Raw genomic sequence first — 16572 nt, 5'->3', positions numbered from 1 at the left:
GGATAAATGGCTGGATCCGAGGCTGAAGACCAGCTGACCACTAGCATCGAAGAACCGATGAGGAAGAAGAGGCAAGACTGCCAGAGCCACTTCCAGAGGACTGGAGATGCCTCCAATGTAACAGCTGCTGCACGACCCTCCTTCCAAGGCTCAGGGGAGCTCCAAAGAGGATGTCCCACCAACTCTCCACACCTCCTCCTTATCAGCCTTGAAAAAACCTGTAAGATGTGTTGAAAACCTCCTGGGCTGCAAACTGCCAATACCCTGTGACCTTCGACCCAAGTGCAGTGCACAATCCTCTGAACAGCAAATACTCCTGGGACTTTGGTGGACTCCTGCTGGACCTTCAGAAGCAAGATTCTACTCCTCAGTCACCTCACCAGAGTTCTGGAACAAGCTAGTGAGGTGAATCGATTGGGCTGTAACTGATTTTCATCTGGTGTCTCTGAAAAGGCAACAAACTCATACAATACTTTGCTGAGGGCCCCTTTTCTTGACTGCTGCTGCAAAATAGCTTCCAGAGTCACCGCGACCAAGGAACAGGCAGCCGGGTCTGCAATCCGACCCTGAAGGTGACTCAGAAATAGATAGGGAAGGACTCCTAAAGCCTAGGCTCTGTGAAACCTGCCTTGTGTTTGGGATGGTTTATCATAAGGATCTCAAGCAAAGTATATTAAAAGTTATTACTTAACTTTGAATTGCATAGTGCCCTTCTGAAAAGTAATTGCCAAAGTTATTTACTTGTACAAGGCTATTATGAAAAGTAATTGCTAATTTCTTTTTGTATTGTTGTCTAAAAAAAAACTATAAGCTCTGATATGTGCTTATCTGCTTATGTAGGACTTGTAACTCCATTTTATTCCCAAAACAGAATATCTTAAAACTATAATGGTAGTTTTACTTACCTGTGAATTGCATAAGGCCATTCCATTCGTTTTTACACTGCGGTTTACTTACAAGAAATATTGAATTGCTGCTTATACAAGTTCTTTGTACCTTCCTACAGCCCTAACTCCCCCCTAAAATAAGCCTGGCTGCTCTGCCATTACTTACCCTGAGTGGTACAGACTTGTACTAGAAGTTGGAGCTCTGTGGTGCCAAATAGTCTTATAAAGTATTGGGTATTGGACTTTAGAAAAACTCCCTAAAACATTGATAATTCTAAACAAGTCCTCAATGGAGTCTATCAATCTAGCTAAACATTGACTTTTTAAAAACAAATCTAAATAGGTGTGCATGACCCTTAGCATTACCAGGGAATTGCTAAAGTTCTGTACCGGTGTCAATCAGGGTTAAAACTGTGTTCTGCAACTAGGATTATCCTAAAGATTATCCTAAAGAAGTGAAACTGTTGCGGCGGATATATTTATTTTGTTTTCTAGAAAAGGGATGTCCATTTCCATCATAAATGCCTTACAATAGCACATTTTCAGCCTCTGAAGGCATTCCTATGAAGGATGCCTGTACAATAGCATAAAGATGAGAAGTAGTGAGCCAGACCGAGGGTATAAAAAGAGCATGTACCAGGGACAAGACAAAACAAACAAAATGAATATGAGAAATTTGGTGACTTACAAATTTAACATTAACATAAGAGGGCATGTGCTTCTAAACTAAATCATGCAGGTACTGAGGATGAGACCATTGATGGCTTTGTAAACTAGGAGGAAGGAACTGGAAAAGATTGCTTGTGCATGGAGAGTCGACCAGTATATTGTTGGTAGATGAAGTGGGGGAGGGGGGGGTCTTGGTAGCTTTGGGGAAGCAAAGTTGAGGACTTTGTCTAGAGGGAAAAGGGAATAGAGGGAGAGACCAAGGAGTAGGCGTGAGCAGTAGTCAAGTTTGCTGAGACAAGAGTGGAGATTAGTTTTTGTAAAGTTGTTAGTGAGAGAAGGACACATTTCCCAAATGTTGAGGTGGTTAATACGACCTGCAGAGGCAGTGCTAGTGATGAATTGTTGCAGTCTTAGGTTGGTATCAAAGAGGACTCAAGATTGCGATTCTTGGGTGAGGGAGCAAGAACGTCGGGCAGTAAGGAGATAGGATAGTCACAGGTAGGGATGGCATTGGGAGCCTGGAGAAAGACAACTTCTTTTTTCGAAGAGTTCAGCATGAGGCAGCGGAGAGCCATCCAGTGACCAATTGCAGTAAGACAGTTGGTAATGCATTCCGAGATGGCAGGGTTGAAGGAGGGAAAGGTGAAAAATAATGCAGGGTCATCAGCAAAATAGTGATGGTGAAAGCCAAAGGATGAAAGCAATTGTTCTTGGCAAGAGGTATGCAGGGTGAAGAGCAGAGGTCCAAGGACCGTTCCTTTTGGGAATCCCTGTGGGGAGAGAGAGGTGGGGTCAGACGTTTGAGGTTTTAAAAGCTCAACCTTCCAGGTAGCGGGCAATTAAAGCGAGAGCAGTTTTGTGAAAACTAAGGCTCTGGATAGTGAGTAGTAGAGGAGTGGTCCACAGTGTCAATAAGTGGCAGAAAGGTCCAAAAGGATGAGCATAGAGGAGTCTGGGGTAGTGAACATTAGAAAGTTGGAAACATGCACAAGTACAGTTTTGGTGGAGTGTTTACTATGGCAGCCAGACTAAAGTGGATCTCCAAGGCCATTATCCTCAAGGTAATCAGTTATCCAGTCGAAGACCACTCACTTAAGGGCGTTTGAACAGCAGGGAAGGAGATCAAGTTGGTGATAGTTTGCTGGTACTTTTGGGTCCGCAGAGGGTTTATTCAAAAGGAAAAAGACAGTTGCAGATTTAAAGGAAGCAGGGAAGAGGTAGCGAGGAAAGAGGGTTTAAAGATCTGTGCTGCCTACAGGCAAGTGATTTGAAAGTGTCTTTCACCATTTGGGTAGCAAAAGGTTTGATGGGGGGTCAAGATGGGTTGGCACTGTGAAGGATGGATTCTAATTCAATAGAGGTACACTATAAGTCGAGCAAGGAAGAGGTAGGGGAGAGGTGGAGGACAAAATGTGGTTGAGGAGGAGGGAGAGTGGCTGTGAGTGTCACGAAATCAGTGGTCAAAGTGGGCGGGAGCGGTGTTCCTCTACTTTTTTTAATTAAGTTGTACTGCTCCTATACTTTTATTTTAAAAAGAAACCATTCCGGAATGGTTTAGTTTAAAAATAACAGTATAGAAACAAATTGAAACTTGTTCTTTCAGTGCACAAGACTGAAGATTTCCTTAGACAGCAGGTACATGTGTTTGAGGATTTGTATTGTGTGTTGGAGGTGGTGTGGGGATGGGGTTTTTGGGGATTGGGTGACAGGCCAGCAGGGAACATAGTTCCACTACTTCTTTTCGGACACTTCGACCACTGCATGAAATATAGGGGAAAAGTATTAAGCAAGTCATTGGTAAAAAGGTAGGAGGCAATGGATATTGGTTTGGGAGTTGTAAGCAAAGATGGGAGGGCAGATGAAAGGTTGTAGAGGTTCTTGTGAAGTGAGAAGATTAGGTTTGAGAAGTAGGATTTGGTAGAGTCCAGTTCAGAGGTGCGGGCAACAAGGGAGTTTTTGTAGGGTAGTGTTAAGATGAATTTGTAGAATCTGGCCGGGTTACCGCTTTGGTAACCTGGTATGCTAATGGCGTTAACACCCAGTTTCAGCCATTGGAAAGGGGGGTTGAAAGACTGTGAAAGCATGTTAAATGGAGGAGGCATGAATAGGGGAAAGAGACATCCATTTAAATGTGTTTGTTTGGCTGTTCTGTATTGATATTTTGTGTTGATAATTTGGAACGTTTAGGCAGCTAACGACTCTTGTGTCCATGAAAGTCTGATCAGGCATTAGAATCCTGTGGCCGTGCAAACTGCATGGCACCTACGTTTCTGTCAGCAAATGTTGCTTTTCCATCGAAGGTAGGAAAAAAAAGGCGACTGCACATTTGGTGCGCATTAGGGATGGTAAAAAAGACCAAAGCCGATAATACCGAAGAAGGGGAGCAGGGGTATTCCCCACCCCCCCCCCAGTTTGGTATTATGGACTGCGGGGGTTGCAGGGATGTCCCCTGCATACATTAAATGAACAGCGGGTGACAAACAACCAAAATCCCAAAAGCTTGAGTTACAAAATGCCAGCAAGTGGACTTTGCAATTTTGTAACTTTTGGAATTTGTTTTTTCAACATAGAACCAAATATTGTAGGACTTGGTTGGACTATTTTAAAGCTTAATGGTGACCTTGCTTTACAGGACACATCTTAAGGATCTAACCTAGCCAATGCAATTCTGTGACCTTTATCTGGCATGCAGAGTCTCCAGACCAGGCATTGGATATGCTCAGACTGCACAGCTGTTCCTCTATCTCTCAATCGCCCATGTAGAATAACTTTCATTAATTTCTTCTGCAGCTTACAGTTGGGAGCTGAATTATCTAAAGTCCTGTTTTGATATATTTGTTAAGCTATCTCCCTTTTGTTTTTCTTTGAGTCCTGAAGGAATTCAAACTCTTGCACCTAGCAAGTCTCAGTCTATCATAACAGTGCAGTATAAACTGAAAACATAGGAGGTTGCCATTACTCATTTTGGTTTCAGTGCGCTACAAACACACTACGTTGAAGACATTACATTTGCTGTTTTGTGTGATATCCTGAGATTGGGGTTTATATACAAATCCGAGAAGAAGAGAGGGGACACTCATGCATATTCCCTTGTCCAGTGTGTCACGTAGGTAAGGAAGTAATGATTTTGTACACCTTTCTTTTCTAAAGAACACATTAGGACGGGAGTCTACAATAGTTGTACAATGTAGACCTTTGTGAACGGCTCTCATGATTGCCAGGTGGATGTATTCAGTCTCTCAAATGTTCACGTTCTTTGGACTGTTGAATATGTCCTCGGATAATTGATTTTTAAGCCAAATGGATTGAGAGACTCTATCAGTATTAGAAATGATTTATAAGATCCCAATTAAGAACTGAAGAATATTGATATATTTGCAAAATACTGTCCAGCACCAGGAATTGGAAGAGGTTCCAGCAGTTAAATTTATATATCAAATTCTAAATGCAAGCTTAAAAAGTTTGCATGTTCTCACTTATTTAAGTAAGTTTTATGTAGCCTACTGTTCCTGCTCAATATGCTCCTTGTATGTTTATTTTTTTATTTTTAGAAAAGAAAATCCTTTCCAATAGTTCAGCCTTACCACGCCATCAAATTCAAACAATTACTGTAGGAGTTTTGCAAAAATATGCACAATAGAAAATCTATAAATGTATTGTCCTTCCAACCAGCGAAAATGGCATGAAATATTATTCAAAGAGGGTAGTCGGAGAAGGTTTCAATGTTTATCACTTTTTTCTATTTCTTTTGGAATATACATTTCTTCTATATTTCATTGAGATATCCGTTGCTAAAGCATAATTTTAAGCCAGAGAAATTGCAGGGCTAAGGATTAATTGACATCACTCAGAGGCATTGCTGCTAAAATGGTCCTGTGCCTTTCAATATTGCCTCAGGGGCAAGACCAAATTAATTCATTTGCACAGAGTTTAATTTGATGCTTGTCTAGTAAGTCGATTTTGTGTACCCAGTTATAGGTGCACTTACTTTGATATGTGTTAAAGCTTCTGGTGCTTCTTGGGTGCCAATCAGTTTCTCTTCTAGGTACTGTGCTCATATGTTGCCATGTCACCTAGATACAAAATTGTATTCTATTGCTATGTATATGGATTACATACTTTATCCCATGCCATGAGCCCCTTCTGTGATCATGACTGTATGGGAGACATAAAAGCTAGCAAGGCAAATGGTGAAGATGTGCTGCTCAAAATCCTTCTTATTGCATTCCAGGTGGCAAGACAGGAACTGGAACACTAGTAATAACTGTGGATGATGTAAATGATAACGAGCCGTCCATCACAAAACAGGAGACCAGCATGTGCCTTATGGGCAAAAAGTCAGTGAATATTGAAGCCCAGGATCTTGATGAAGTTCCCAATTCTGTACCCTTGAAGTTCAGTTTGGATGCCAGCGGTTCTCCTGACCTTCAGAGCAAATGGAGGATAACTCAGCATGATGGTATGTACATCAAGACTGCTCATTTATCAGTCTATTTTGGAACTTTCCTCTGATTGCTTCAAGTTAGAGTGTCTCTCTGTAGAAGCCTTTCCTATGTGGGTAATTATTTCAGACTGCTGATTAGGGATGCCGGTGTAGTGAATCATAACCTAATTAATTTATTTTGCAAATCTCAAGTCACCAGTTGGTATTGTAGTTGTGTAATTGTATTAACATCTTTTATAATCACTTTTGCTTTTTCTGTTATTGGTTTCAGTTAATCAAGCATCCAACAAAAAAATAATAACTTATTAGCAAAATGTTGGTACTATACATTATAACTGCACCAGGCATGGCAGCATGGAATGTGGGCCAGTCACTTATGCTTCACTTAGATGCGAAGAGAAAATTGACTTCCATCTTTTTTCCTTTTGAAAAATACTGCATAAGAGGGATGGCTACCATACTTGCCACAAAGAGAACAGACAGTATTGTGGAAGGGCATGTGCTACCTTTCCTACAGCTATGCCTTGCTTGCCTACATTGTGTTCAGTTCTGCACTTACCTTTGCTGCACTGGACAAGAATGATGCACACTTTTTAGCAGTTCTAGAGAATAAACCGCCTGTGTACAAACTCCAGATTGCTAGTGCAAAATAAATGGATGGGTTTGAACTTCATCTAGTGAGGACGTTGGCATTGGTATACTTGATGGAGAATGATTTGACCTTTTTTAAATTTGACTGAATTTTTATTTGATTGAATTTGATTTGTTTTTCAGGGGAAATTTGGTCAAACTATATAAAATATATATTTTATGGGGTGTGGTAAGGGAATAGGTAAAGGTGGGGGAAGTGACGGAGGGTGGGGGGGTCTCGTCTGCATTTTAAGGCAAAAAACATGCAAAAAGATGTTGGTCAAAAAGGAGAGGGTCAAGTATTTTTGATCAAGTAGACCGAATCCAGGACTTTCACATGGAGTTTAAGGCTGAATTAACCAAACCTGTTAAGATTTGACTAACTGTGTGTTATATGAACTGGCACATTAAGAAGTGCAACCATGTGTTTTTCTTTTCTATTTCAGGAACTTCCATGACACTTGAAGATATTGGGAATCAGCCAGTTGGAACATACAATGTTCCAATCTCGATAGTTGACCAGCAGGGCAAGGGATCTGTCCACCAAGTTACAGTGGATATATGTAATTGCCCCGATGGCGTTAACTGTCCCAGTGCCATCGACCGCAGAACTGCCGGGGAGGTTTCTTTTGGCCCCTTGGGTATACTTGCATTGATACTGACAGCACTTTTACCACTGTTGTTGCTGGGTAAGTAACTCAGTATATTTGTTGTACTGTAGTGTTGCAGGGAGTGCTATGGAAATGTCTGTAGGGGTTACAACAATAAAACTGATCAAATGTTGCCACAGCATGTTTTGTTGGTCTTCGAAAAGATTTTGGCCAAGACAGAATTTACAAATGGCTTATCCTTCACAGAAGACTGGCAATGACTATTCAGACAGCTGGTAATATTTCTTAGTCTGTTAAGAACTCGTGAGTGAAGTATGCGCTGTGTGATCTTTGTTATCTGCAGTTCATTCCCTGGCAGGTTTGGCTCGGACGTTAATCTTCCAAGGGTCAATACAATCATTTTCAATTTCGATTATGCACCAATATAATTGCATACACAGTATTATTTGTAAAGCATTTTTGATAATGTGCTTTGTAAATATCACCATGCTCCTACTTCTTTATCACTGTACTTAAGCTATCGAGGCACATCCTCATACCCAGAGACGGGTTTGTAGCAGACTACCTAAAAAATGATAATAAAAAGCCCTTCCACCACTGTTCCTGGGCCCATAAATATTTACCATGTGTCCTGGGTGGAGTTCTGGTGCACTGCACAGGGGTGCCCTTTATTATTTTCCTTTGCTGCAGCCTAGGCTATGTATCTTAAGGCCACTCTTTGCAGAGCACTTGATGCCAATGTCGTTCCTTTTCTGCTTCACATGCCCACTCCTCAGGTAGAGCTTAGTCACTGACAGGTCTTAAAGCGTAGCTCGCATAGGGTATCTAATGAAGACCTGATTTCTAACTTCCGTGTTAGTTGGGATGATACCTGGGTTGTGGACCTCTCTTGCATAGCACACATCCTTATGGCTTTTTCTGACTCCCTAGCCCCCAGGAAGCTGCAAGACTACATCCCGCCCCTCGGAGCCACGGTTCAATGATAAGTTGACAACTCTTCGCCCAAAAAGTGCCAAATTGAACATAGTGGTGCTCTTCCTTTGCCTTGCTAAAACTAATTTTTATACCTACAAAGTGGAAGGTGCACTGAATAAACCGCTCGCAACCAAGACAGATTCTTTAGCTGGTATCACCCCGTCTCAAGTATTGGGACTCCGTGGCTGACTTCTAAGGGCAGCGATATATGTACATTGATCGCATCCTAAGAGTAATACGATTTCTTTGGCCCCTCCTGCAGTTGACACTGAAAGGTGGTCTACCTTTCCACTGTTTACCTCATTTGACATTTTAAGGGCAACCAAGTGCTTAAATCTATTTCCCCTTCTGATGCTATTACTCTATGCACTCCAAGAGATATAGGTCACCATGCTCCCTGGCTCTGCCTGGCAGGCAATCGGTCCAGTTCAACTAGCTTCATTGCAGCAGAACTAAAGCAATACCATGTTATTCCCCTGCTTAAGAAACCTTTTCGCCCCTCTTTCCTTGCTAATTTTCACCCTATTTCACTTCTCTCATTTCTCATGAATCATTTGGACTCTTTGAATTCTCCACTTCTTACATCTTTTCTGGAGTGCTCCGAATTCTTTGACCCTTTTAAATCAGGGTTTCGCTGAGGCACTGAAAATGTCCTGGTCTCGGACATGGATGACCTGACCAAATTGGTGGATGCTGGGGGGTGGGGAGGGAGTAGAGGGGAAGACGGATGCTCTGATTTTGTTAGAGCTCTCACCAGCAATCAGCACAGTGGATCACCCTATGCTGCTTCACTGTCTCTCCCAGGCTGGTCTCTCTGGCCAGGTTCTTTTCTGGTTCGCATCTTTCTTGATTGACAGTACTCGGACCCTCTCTTTTGCACCATTGCTTTCCCAATCTAGCACACGTTTGTGTGGTGTCCCGCAGGGCTCTGCTCTGTGCCCTGCATTATTTCAGGTCTACATTCAGCTACTTCTGCTCCTCATCAGTTCCCACTGCTTCCGCTCTTCCTCCTATGCTGATCACTCAAATCATTGTCCAGCTTGACCTTGCTTAGCCGGACACCGCCTCTCAGCTGTCTGAGCAGCGGTTGGTAATTGGTTGGGGAGCAACTGGCTGAAGCTTAATGGGGACAAGAATCTTTCCTCGCCCTCTAGCACTCCTCTCGTCTCCAGCTTCCTTCTCAATGTGATCATCCACTTGGTGGCCCCCGGAGCTCAGCCCAGGTCCCTCGCCAGTCTCTTCAGTGAGGAATATGGGGTTAATGTTCTCTGAACCTCTATCAGCTGCAGCCCAAGTTAGCTCGATGTGTACAACAGGCTACTTTCAGCTTGGTGTTAAGGATGCCTTTCCTCCCTACTAAGCTCTGTCCTCTTGTGATCTCCTCCCTGGTTCCGAGCTGGCTCGACTACTGCAACTCTCTATTCTTGGCCCAAATGGCCTATATCCTCCATGGTTGCAGCTACTGCAATACCTTGCAACTTGTATTGCCACCAACATGGTGCTCATATCTCCCCAGTTCTGCGCTCACTCCATTGGCTCCCGGTTCAGACGCGGATGATCTTCATATTCCTCTGTATTGTCCAGTAAGCCTATTGGAGTGGGAGCAGAACTCCTGCAGGAGAAATTTCAGCACTATCAACCGGGTCGTCTTTTGAGATCATGTGTTGCCTTCCTCTTGGTCATCCCTCGGTTTCGGCGGGATTGGATGGGTGGATGCTCCTTTTTGGTTACAGCTGCCAAACTGTGGCACACTTTGCCTTTGTCTCTCTGAGCAACTGCTGACCACCTTGGCTTTCGTCAACTTTTTAAAATCCTTCTGTTCAAGGCCCTCCTGTTGATGCTCCCCTAGAGACATGATGCCCCTGGAGAACGTGTGCTCTATAAATACCACTAACATAACATGAGCTATTGCAGTGAACTTATATGCCAAGGGCCCAGTGTCTATTTTGCTGCATTAAGAGGCAAAAATGAAGTCTTCACCTCTAGGTCAGGTCAATCTCTGCTGCACTAGTGGAGCTCTGTCGTGGCCTTGGTGGGGATGATAATGCTGGTGGCAATAACAGTTCAGAATAGAATGGCACCAAATAGCCTGTCTAGCCCCAAGCAAAGAATGGTCCAATAATGTGTCTCCTACTTGGTGGATGTAGTGTAGGGTGTGCCTGACATCTGATTATAAATAGGACCCTCCCCTTGTGGGTTATAAGGCAATACATTAAACTGTAACCACTAATGTAAATATTAAAGTGAGGAAAACGTGGTCTCCCAGGTCCTGTTTAGTGGATCAGGCCAGGGGTATTCAGATTAACCAGATACCCCACTTAGGTAATCTGGGAGACATGGTAAGATTGATACAAATAGACTCTTCGCTTCATGGCCAGGAGGCCTGTGTTTGCCTGGGAGGTCAGAAGCTGCATCCCCAATGTGAAATTAGACACCCGTCGTGGTGGAGAAGTAACATTATTCAACACATGTCAGTTGTGGTTGGGTTATGGAAAGTTATATTCTTATTTGAAATAAGGCCAGTATTTGGAAAAAATGGCAGGGGCGGGCGGTGGTCAAGACACAAAAATGACTACCTTTGCATTGCACACCAATTTGTCCTTCTATGTGAAACAATACAAAGAAAAGGTGGACTCTTACTCGACAACACCCAGCCTTGTGACAGGATGAAATTAACATTGTCACTTGTTACCTTCAATATGTAGCTTGAGGACCAGGAGTTAGTGTGAGAAACTCCTTTAGAGTCTATGCGGTGCCCAGGAAAATCTAGCAGTGTCGGGTGGAGAAGCAATTGAAGTTTGTGCAAGCGTTTGTTCCAAGAGAACTTTAAGGCCTAGCCCTAATGCTCACCTCCTGCTTTTAAACAAAATATCTTGGTTGTCGCACACTGAAAGCCACTTCCATTTCACTCAGTCATGTAGTTCGAGCACCCCAGCACACTTTTTATTTTCTCGGCCTTTTCAGTTTTTCTAGAAGACCTGGCAACCTTCTGGGATTTGCAGCCATTAAAATGTAGCATTCTACTGGGGCAGGAACTTACCATGCCCCTTGCCCTATGGGCACCTTCAATAGATACAGGCATACATTTCTCCCCTATGTACCTTTTGAGACTAAGTTGTTTTCCATCAATCTGAGATGCACTACTCAGCAAGGCGCTCCTCCCACCACCTCTCTCAAAGTTCATCCTCTGCAGCCAACACACACCTCACTGGAATGCTGTTCTTACATGTTCACTGATGATTCACTTCTGCCATTTATTTTTATACTGTTTCCACAACCTCCCTTATGGGTATGAATAGCTGGGATTTTTACCCGTCGTCTCTGGGTTTCCTAATTGAACAGTGTTGCCTAGTTGCACTCCTTTCATCTGTGCATTTACTTTTTCCAGTTTGTTTTCCATGTACGGTGTATCTACTGGTTCCCAATAATTGCTTAATGGGCTGATTGAGGAGTGTTTTTGCAAGTCAAGGGTTTATAAAGCTGCATTCTTGAATCTGTGGATCGGGGAGAATTGACGTGTGTGGATCTGCAGATCTTTTAACTATCCTGCTGTGAACTGCTTTTGCCCCAGTGCTGCATACGCATTGCACTATTTTCTCAGTGAGTTGAGTTAGTGGTATTAGGGTGCTGTTGTCCATTTTGGAATTTGCTTGCTCAGGAACTTTCATCATAGTCTTTCTGTACGAGTTGCTGCTGAGACATCCTTCAGACAACACTTCCTTATGCCTAAGGTTTACATTTTGGTCTCCAATCAATCCATAATTTGTTTTACATTGATAGGCAATTGTTTTGCATTGAAGAAACAATGCCTGTCCATCTTTTATTCACTGTCTGTCCTTGCATTCTGTGTGCTTTTGTTCATCTTCACTTGAAAACAAGCTAAGCTGATCCTCAATACTTTAGGGATTGTTGCGATACTGTAGGGATGAGACGGGTAATAACCTTATTTACCTAACTGCATCCTTATTTCCTAAATCCTCTTTTCCTCCACCCCATCCAGGTTTCATCTCTTGTAGGTTTTGATGGGTAGTTGGGTTGATGTTTGCTTGGATGTTGACTGTAAGAATCAGAGGTAAGCCTAGGAGGAGGAAGGGTTAGGGTAAAGGAGGAAGATACAAACCCACCTCTGTAGTGTCACGGCTGTGGTGAAGGGATGACGGAGTAATGAAGATAACCACAGAGTAATCTGAGCATCATGACTTTATTTTAAATCTCTGTACATATATATTATTTTGTCCTTACCATCCGCGCACACACACACATTTTTATCATGAATCACAGTAGTTGTTAAAGTGGCTGAAATTAACTGGAAAGTGCAACTCCCTGAGACAGATGATATGGCTGAGCAAATGATGCACACAACTTCTGAAAAGGTCTTCTCATTTTTCAGATATTTGATATTTCTGTCTTCTCATGGACCAAACTAAAGGGTGATGGATGTCCTGAATAATTCCTAACCTTTGGCATCGTTCTGGGCAGCTGTTCAACCATGTTATTTTCTGTATTCCATGCTATTGGAAAAGGAGAAAGACCATGTTTGAATCTGTCGTGGCCTCATTCCAAAAGGGGGAGTTAGCCCATACTACTAGGTCATATGCCTTCTGCACAAAACTGCAAGTAGCCCAAGACCTGTTGGCCTTCTTGGTCATAATCAATTTGCAGCTTTACGATCTGTGGTATCGATATGCCCAGCAGTGGGTCCCGAGATAGTTGTGTCTTGAGTGACTTTGAAAAACTGAAGAGTGGTGGCTGGACCTTATTTTTTTAATTTATTTTTTATTCATAACCAAAATAATTGCTTACTGTCTTTTCTTGCACATAGAAATTCTCAAATGGTAAAAATGTACTTTTGCAATATATCCGTACCCAAAGCTGTTGTTGATAGTCCTTCTTAAGAATGCCCATGGCAGCTCAGTTCTAGGAGGCTTTGCCTCCATTTCAACATTTTTCTGGCTATTGTATTGTACTGTTATCCTAGGCATAATATTTAAGATTAATGAGGTGAAGTTGGTTAGTGTAGTGTCAGATTCTTATGGTAAAATTAGAAAAAAATAATCTTTCCGAAATGTTTCATTGTTGCTGTTGCCAAAAAATATATATTTTATTTTTAATAACTTGCTTCATGTCAGACACCAGCCTATAAGTGTGGGGTTCGGGTATCCAACCTGTGCTGCTCAGTGCTATCTTGTTTATAAAATGAGTGCATTGTCCCTGAGCTATCCTCGGACCCGGGAAAATATTTAGCATCCATATATATTTATTTTCTTGACCCATTAATCCTGTCTGCCTAGTATTCAATGATGGGCATTGTGTACAAAGACTCCTGTACTGAGTAACCCGAAATACCACCAATTTTCAAGATAACTGTTTAAATTGCATATTCTGAATCCTGTTCCATGTGTGCCCTACATATAAATAAAATATATATATGTCCTCTTGTTGAATTTCAAGAAGTTGTTTGACAACGAAACATTTTGACCTAATCTTGGCAGGCAGGAATGGAATGCCATTTGACATGCTATAAACCTGTGCCCTTGATCTAGGCTTGGCATATCCGAATGCCCTTTTTCAATATGTTGGATTAATTGGAAGTGATAGGTGCCAACAATTACTAAACCTGCCTTTTTTGTAAATTAAACATTTAGGGCTTGATTCATGGAAGTATAATGGTGCAATCCCATAGGAAAACGTTCTGTTAATCGGGCCCTTAGTCTGCCAACAGGAAATTATGTGGATTTTGAAATGAAGCTCAATTTAAATAGTTTGAAAAGTCCTTAGTGGTGTGTGCTTGAACCTTTAATACCCAAAGGATTTTCTTTGTCATTCCCCTACTGCACTGCCATTTTCATTATTGAAAGGGCTGATTAAAAGGGCGTTCGGGTGCATTGTGTAGCAGGTGATGCATGTACACATTGAGCTAGAGACCGGCGCAGGCAGGAAGGGTAATGATGAGCTTTTTCTTATTAACTGTAATCGCCCTTTTCCGACATAATATCTGTCTCTCTTGAACCCTGATGGATGGATGGATGGATGGATGGATGGATGGATGGATGGATGGTAGGTGCATATAGGTGCGGAAGAAGACTGCCAAGATAAAGTGCATGAAAGCGTTCCCAAGTCCATAAAAATACAATACAGTGTATGTACATGTTGATGGGGAGTTTTTCTAAAGTCCACCTGAGATAGGACTTTATAAAAATGGACCCCTTGGTATACGGTGCTCCAACTTCTAGTATAGGCCTGTACCACTCTGGGTTTTGGTAGTTTGGCAGAGCAGCCAGGTTTCTCTTTGGAGGGAGATGTGAGCTGTAGATCAGTGCAGAGAACTTAGAATATACATATGCCCAAAGAAACACTTACACACTTGAGTTATAATACAAAATAACATTGGTTTTTATTTTTAACTGTATACACAAGGTAAAGATACATCTTCAGATAGGTAAGTACTATTTTAAAGCTAATCGACACAATAGAAGACCAATACAGTACTTCAGGTGAGTAAACCACAGTTATAGTAACTCGGAATTTCTGCTGTAGGAATGCGATGAATGAACAGCACCAACAATAGCAGCTAAGCACTTTCAAAAACTTGTAATACTTTTCAGAGGCTTAAAGGATTTAGCAGTCCATTCCTTTCTAGGTATGCATTCTTCAAAGTCAGATTGGAAGGAATAGCATGCAAGGTACAGCAACAGAAAAGGCAAAGTTCCAAAGGAGTCTTCAGTAACAAGCAAGTAGAAAGTTTTGGTTGGTAAAACGTGACCAAGGACTTCGGAGAAGTCTCCCACAATGCGCATAAGCGTTGGGCTCGGGCGAATGTGTATATGCGAACATCCAAACACCACAGAATCGGCACACCAGCAGCAAAGAAGCGAGAGAATGACTCAAGGTAAGTATTACCAGGAGTCCCAAAGTTCCTGGGAGTGATGAAGAGATTGAAGCTGGATGCCTTTATGATGCAGCAGCTGTAGAGCCGGTCTCCTGTTCCTTGGTTTTGGTGATGAAAGGAGGGACTCTTGAAAGGATTTTGCAGAAGCAGTTGAGAGAGGGGACCTCCAGCAAAGGATTCTTAATGCTCCAAAACCGATATGTGGTTTTGGAACCTTTTTAGAGACACCAATGAAGAACTGTTACTGCCTGGTCAATCCACCTCGCTTGCTTGTTCCTGCACTCTGATGAGGGGACTTTTAGGAGGGGAGGCTTGTCTCTGGAGGTCCGGATGGTGTCCGCCAAAGTTTTGGAAGCATTTGTTCATGACAAGATGAAGCACTGCAAAATGGTCGCAGGTCCCAGGGTATTGGTGGTTTGCAGCCCAGTAAAGCTGCAGTACATTGAGGGATGGCCCAAATTGAAGGTTGTCTTAGGACTAATTATGCCCACCAGTCCAATGGAGGAAGCCATCCTCTTCGGTGCTTCGCTATCAATTTGAAAAAGGGGTCAGGACAGCAGCAGTCTCTACAGCAGGCTTCTCTGGTTGCTGGAACGTACTGCAGGTGTCCCTGGTTGTCGTCGTCACCATCTTATTTGAATCTTCAGTTCCAGTGGTCAACTCTACATCAGCCTCAGGATTCTCGCCTTCTATCTTGGAACCCAGCCAATCCGCATGCAAGCAACATTCAAACAGGATGGTTGTCCTTTCAGGCAGGCATGCTAGCAGACAAAGACCAGAGAACCTTCAGGATCGACCCCTGCTTCTTGTCCTCAAAGACACACTTGTGCTTTTGAAGGCTTCACAAAGGATACCCGCTGAAGACTCCGGCCCCACCTCCCCCTCCCCCTGCATGGCAGAAGAAAGCACAAGCCATCATGAATAGGCAAAAAATACAGCCACCATTTTGGGCCAATGGTAACCCTTCTTTGCCAGGGTAGGAAAATACACAAAAAGTCTGTAGTTTGTATCCACTTCCACCAGCCATTCAGATGAGCGTGTCACTTAACTAAAAGGTTACAGTGAGAAAGGGGATAAAGTGTAGCCCCTCAGCACTTCACATAAGGTGGTGTGTGCTGATCTCACAAAAGAAAAGTTAAGAAGGATAAAACGTATCCCTCTATTCTTAGAAACATGTGTTCACACAAGGACAATCCATTCAAATTAAAAGGTAAGCCCAGAGGGCTCCCAGCAACACTGCACAAAAGGTGCTGTGTACTGCAAAAGAAAATTACAGATGTCTTAGAAAAGATGGAGGAAAGTCTGACTCCATAAAATAAAGTATAAACATAATGAAAAGGGGTTCCCGTAGTCGGAGCAACCGATTGAGTTGGGGGAAAAAGGCTCCCACCAATGCAGGAGAACAGACACAAATCCCAGGAGTCCAGCAAAAAGTGCTGGGGGTCTCACAGGTGGAGGAGACTTGGC

General features: G+C 42.7%; 1 protein-coding gene across 1 annotated transcript in view; it reads left to right on the top strand.

Annotated features, from left to right (window-relative positions):
- Positions 1 to 16572, top strand: part of DSC2 (desmocollin 2) — a 106699-nt gene that overhangs the window by 70479 nt on the left and 19648 nt on the right. Inside the window, exons 12-13 of the mRNA XM_069620957.1 lie at positions 5788 to 6015; positions 7077 to 7319. Coding sequence (XP_069477058.1) covers positions 5788 to 6015; positions 7077 to 7319 — 471 coding nt within the window. The remainder of the gene's footprint in view (positions 1 to 5787; positions 6016 to 7076; positions 7320 to 16572) is intronic.

Source organism: Ambystoma mexicanum, chromosome 5q (assembly GCF_040938575.1).
Source record: "Ambystoma mexicanum isolate Mex_15411 chromosome 5q, UKY_AmexF1_1, whole genome shotgun sequence".
NCBI classification, from domain to species: Eukaryota; Metazoa; Chordata; class Amphibia; order Caudata; family Ambystomatidae; genus Ambystoma; species Ambystoma mexicanum.
Note: the sequence above shows the minus strand (reverse complement) of the source record. Positions and strands in the feature narration are given on the sequence as shown.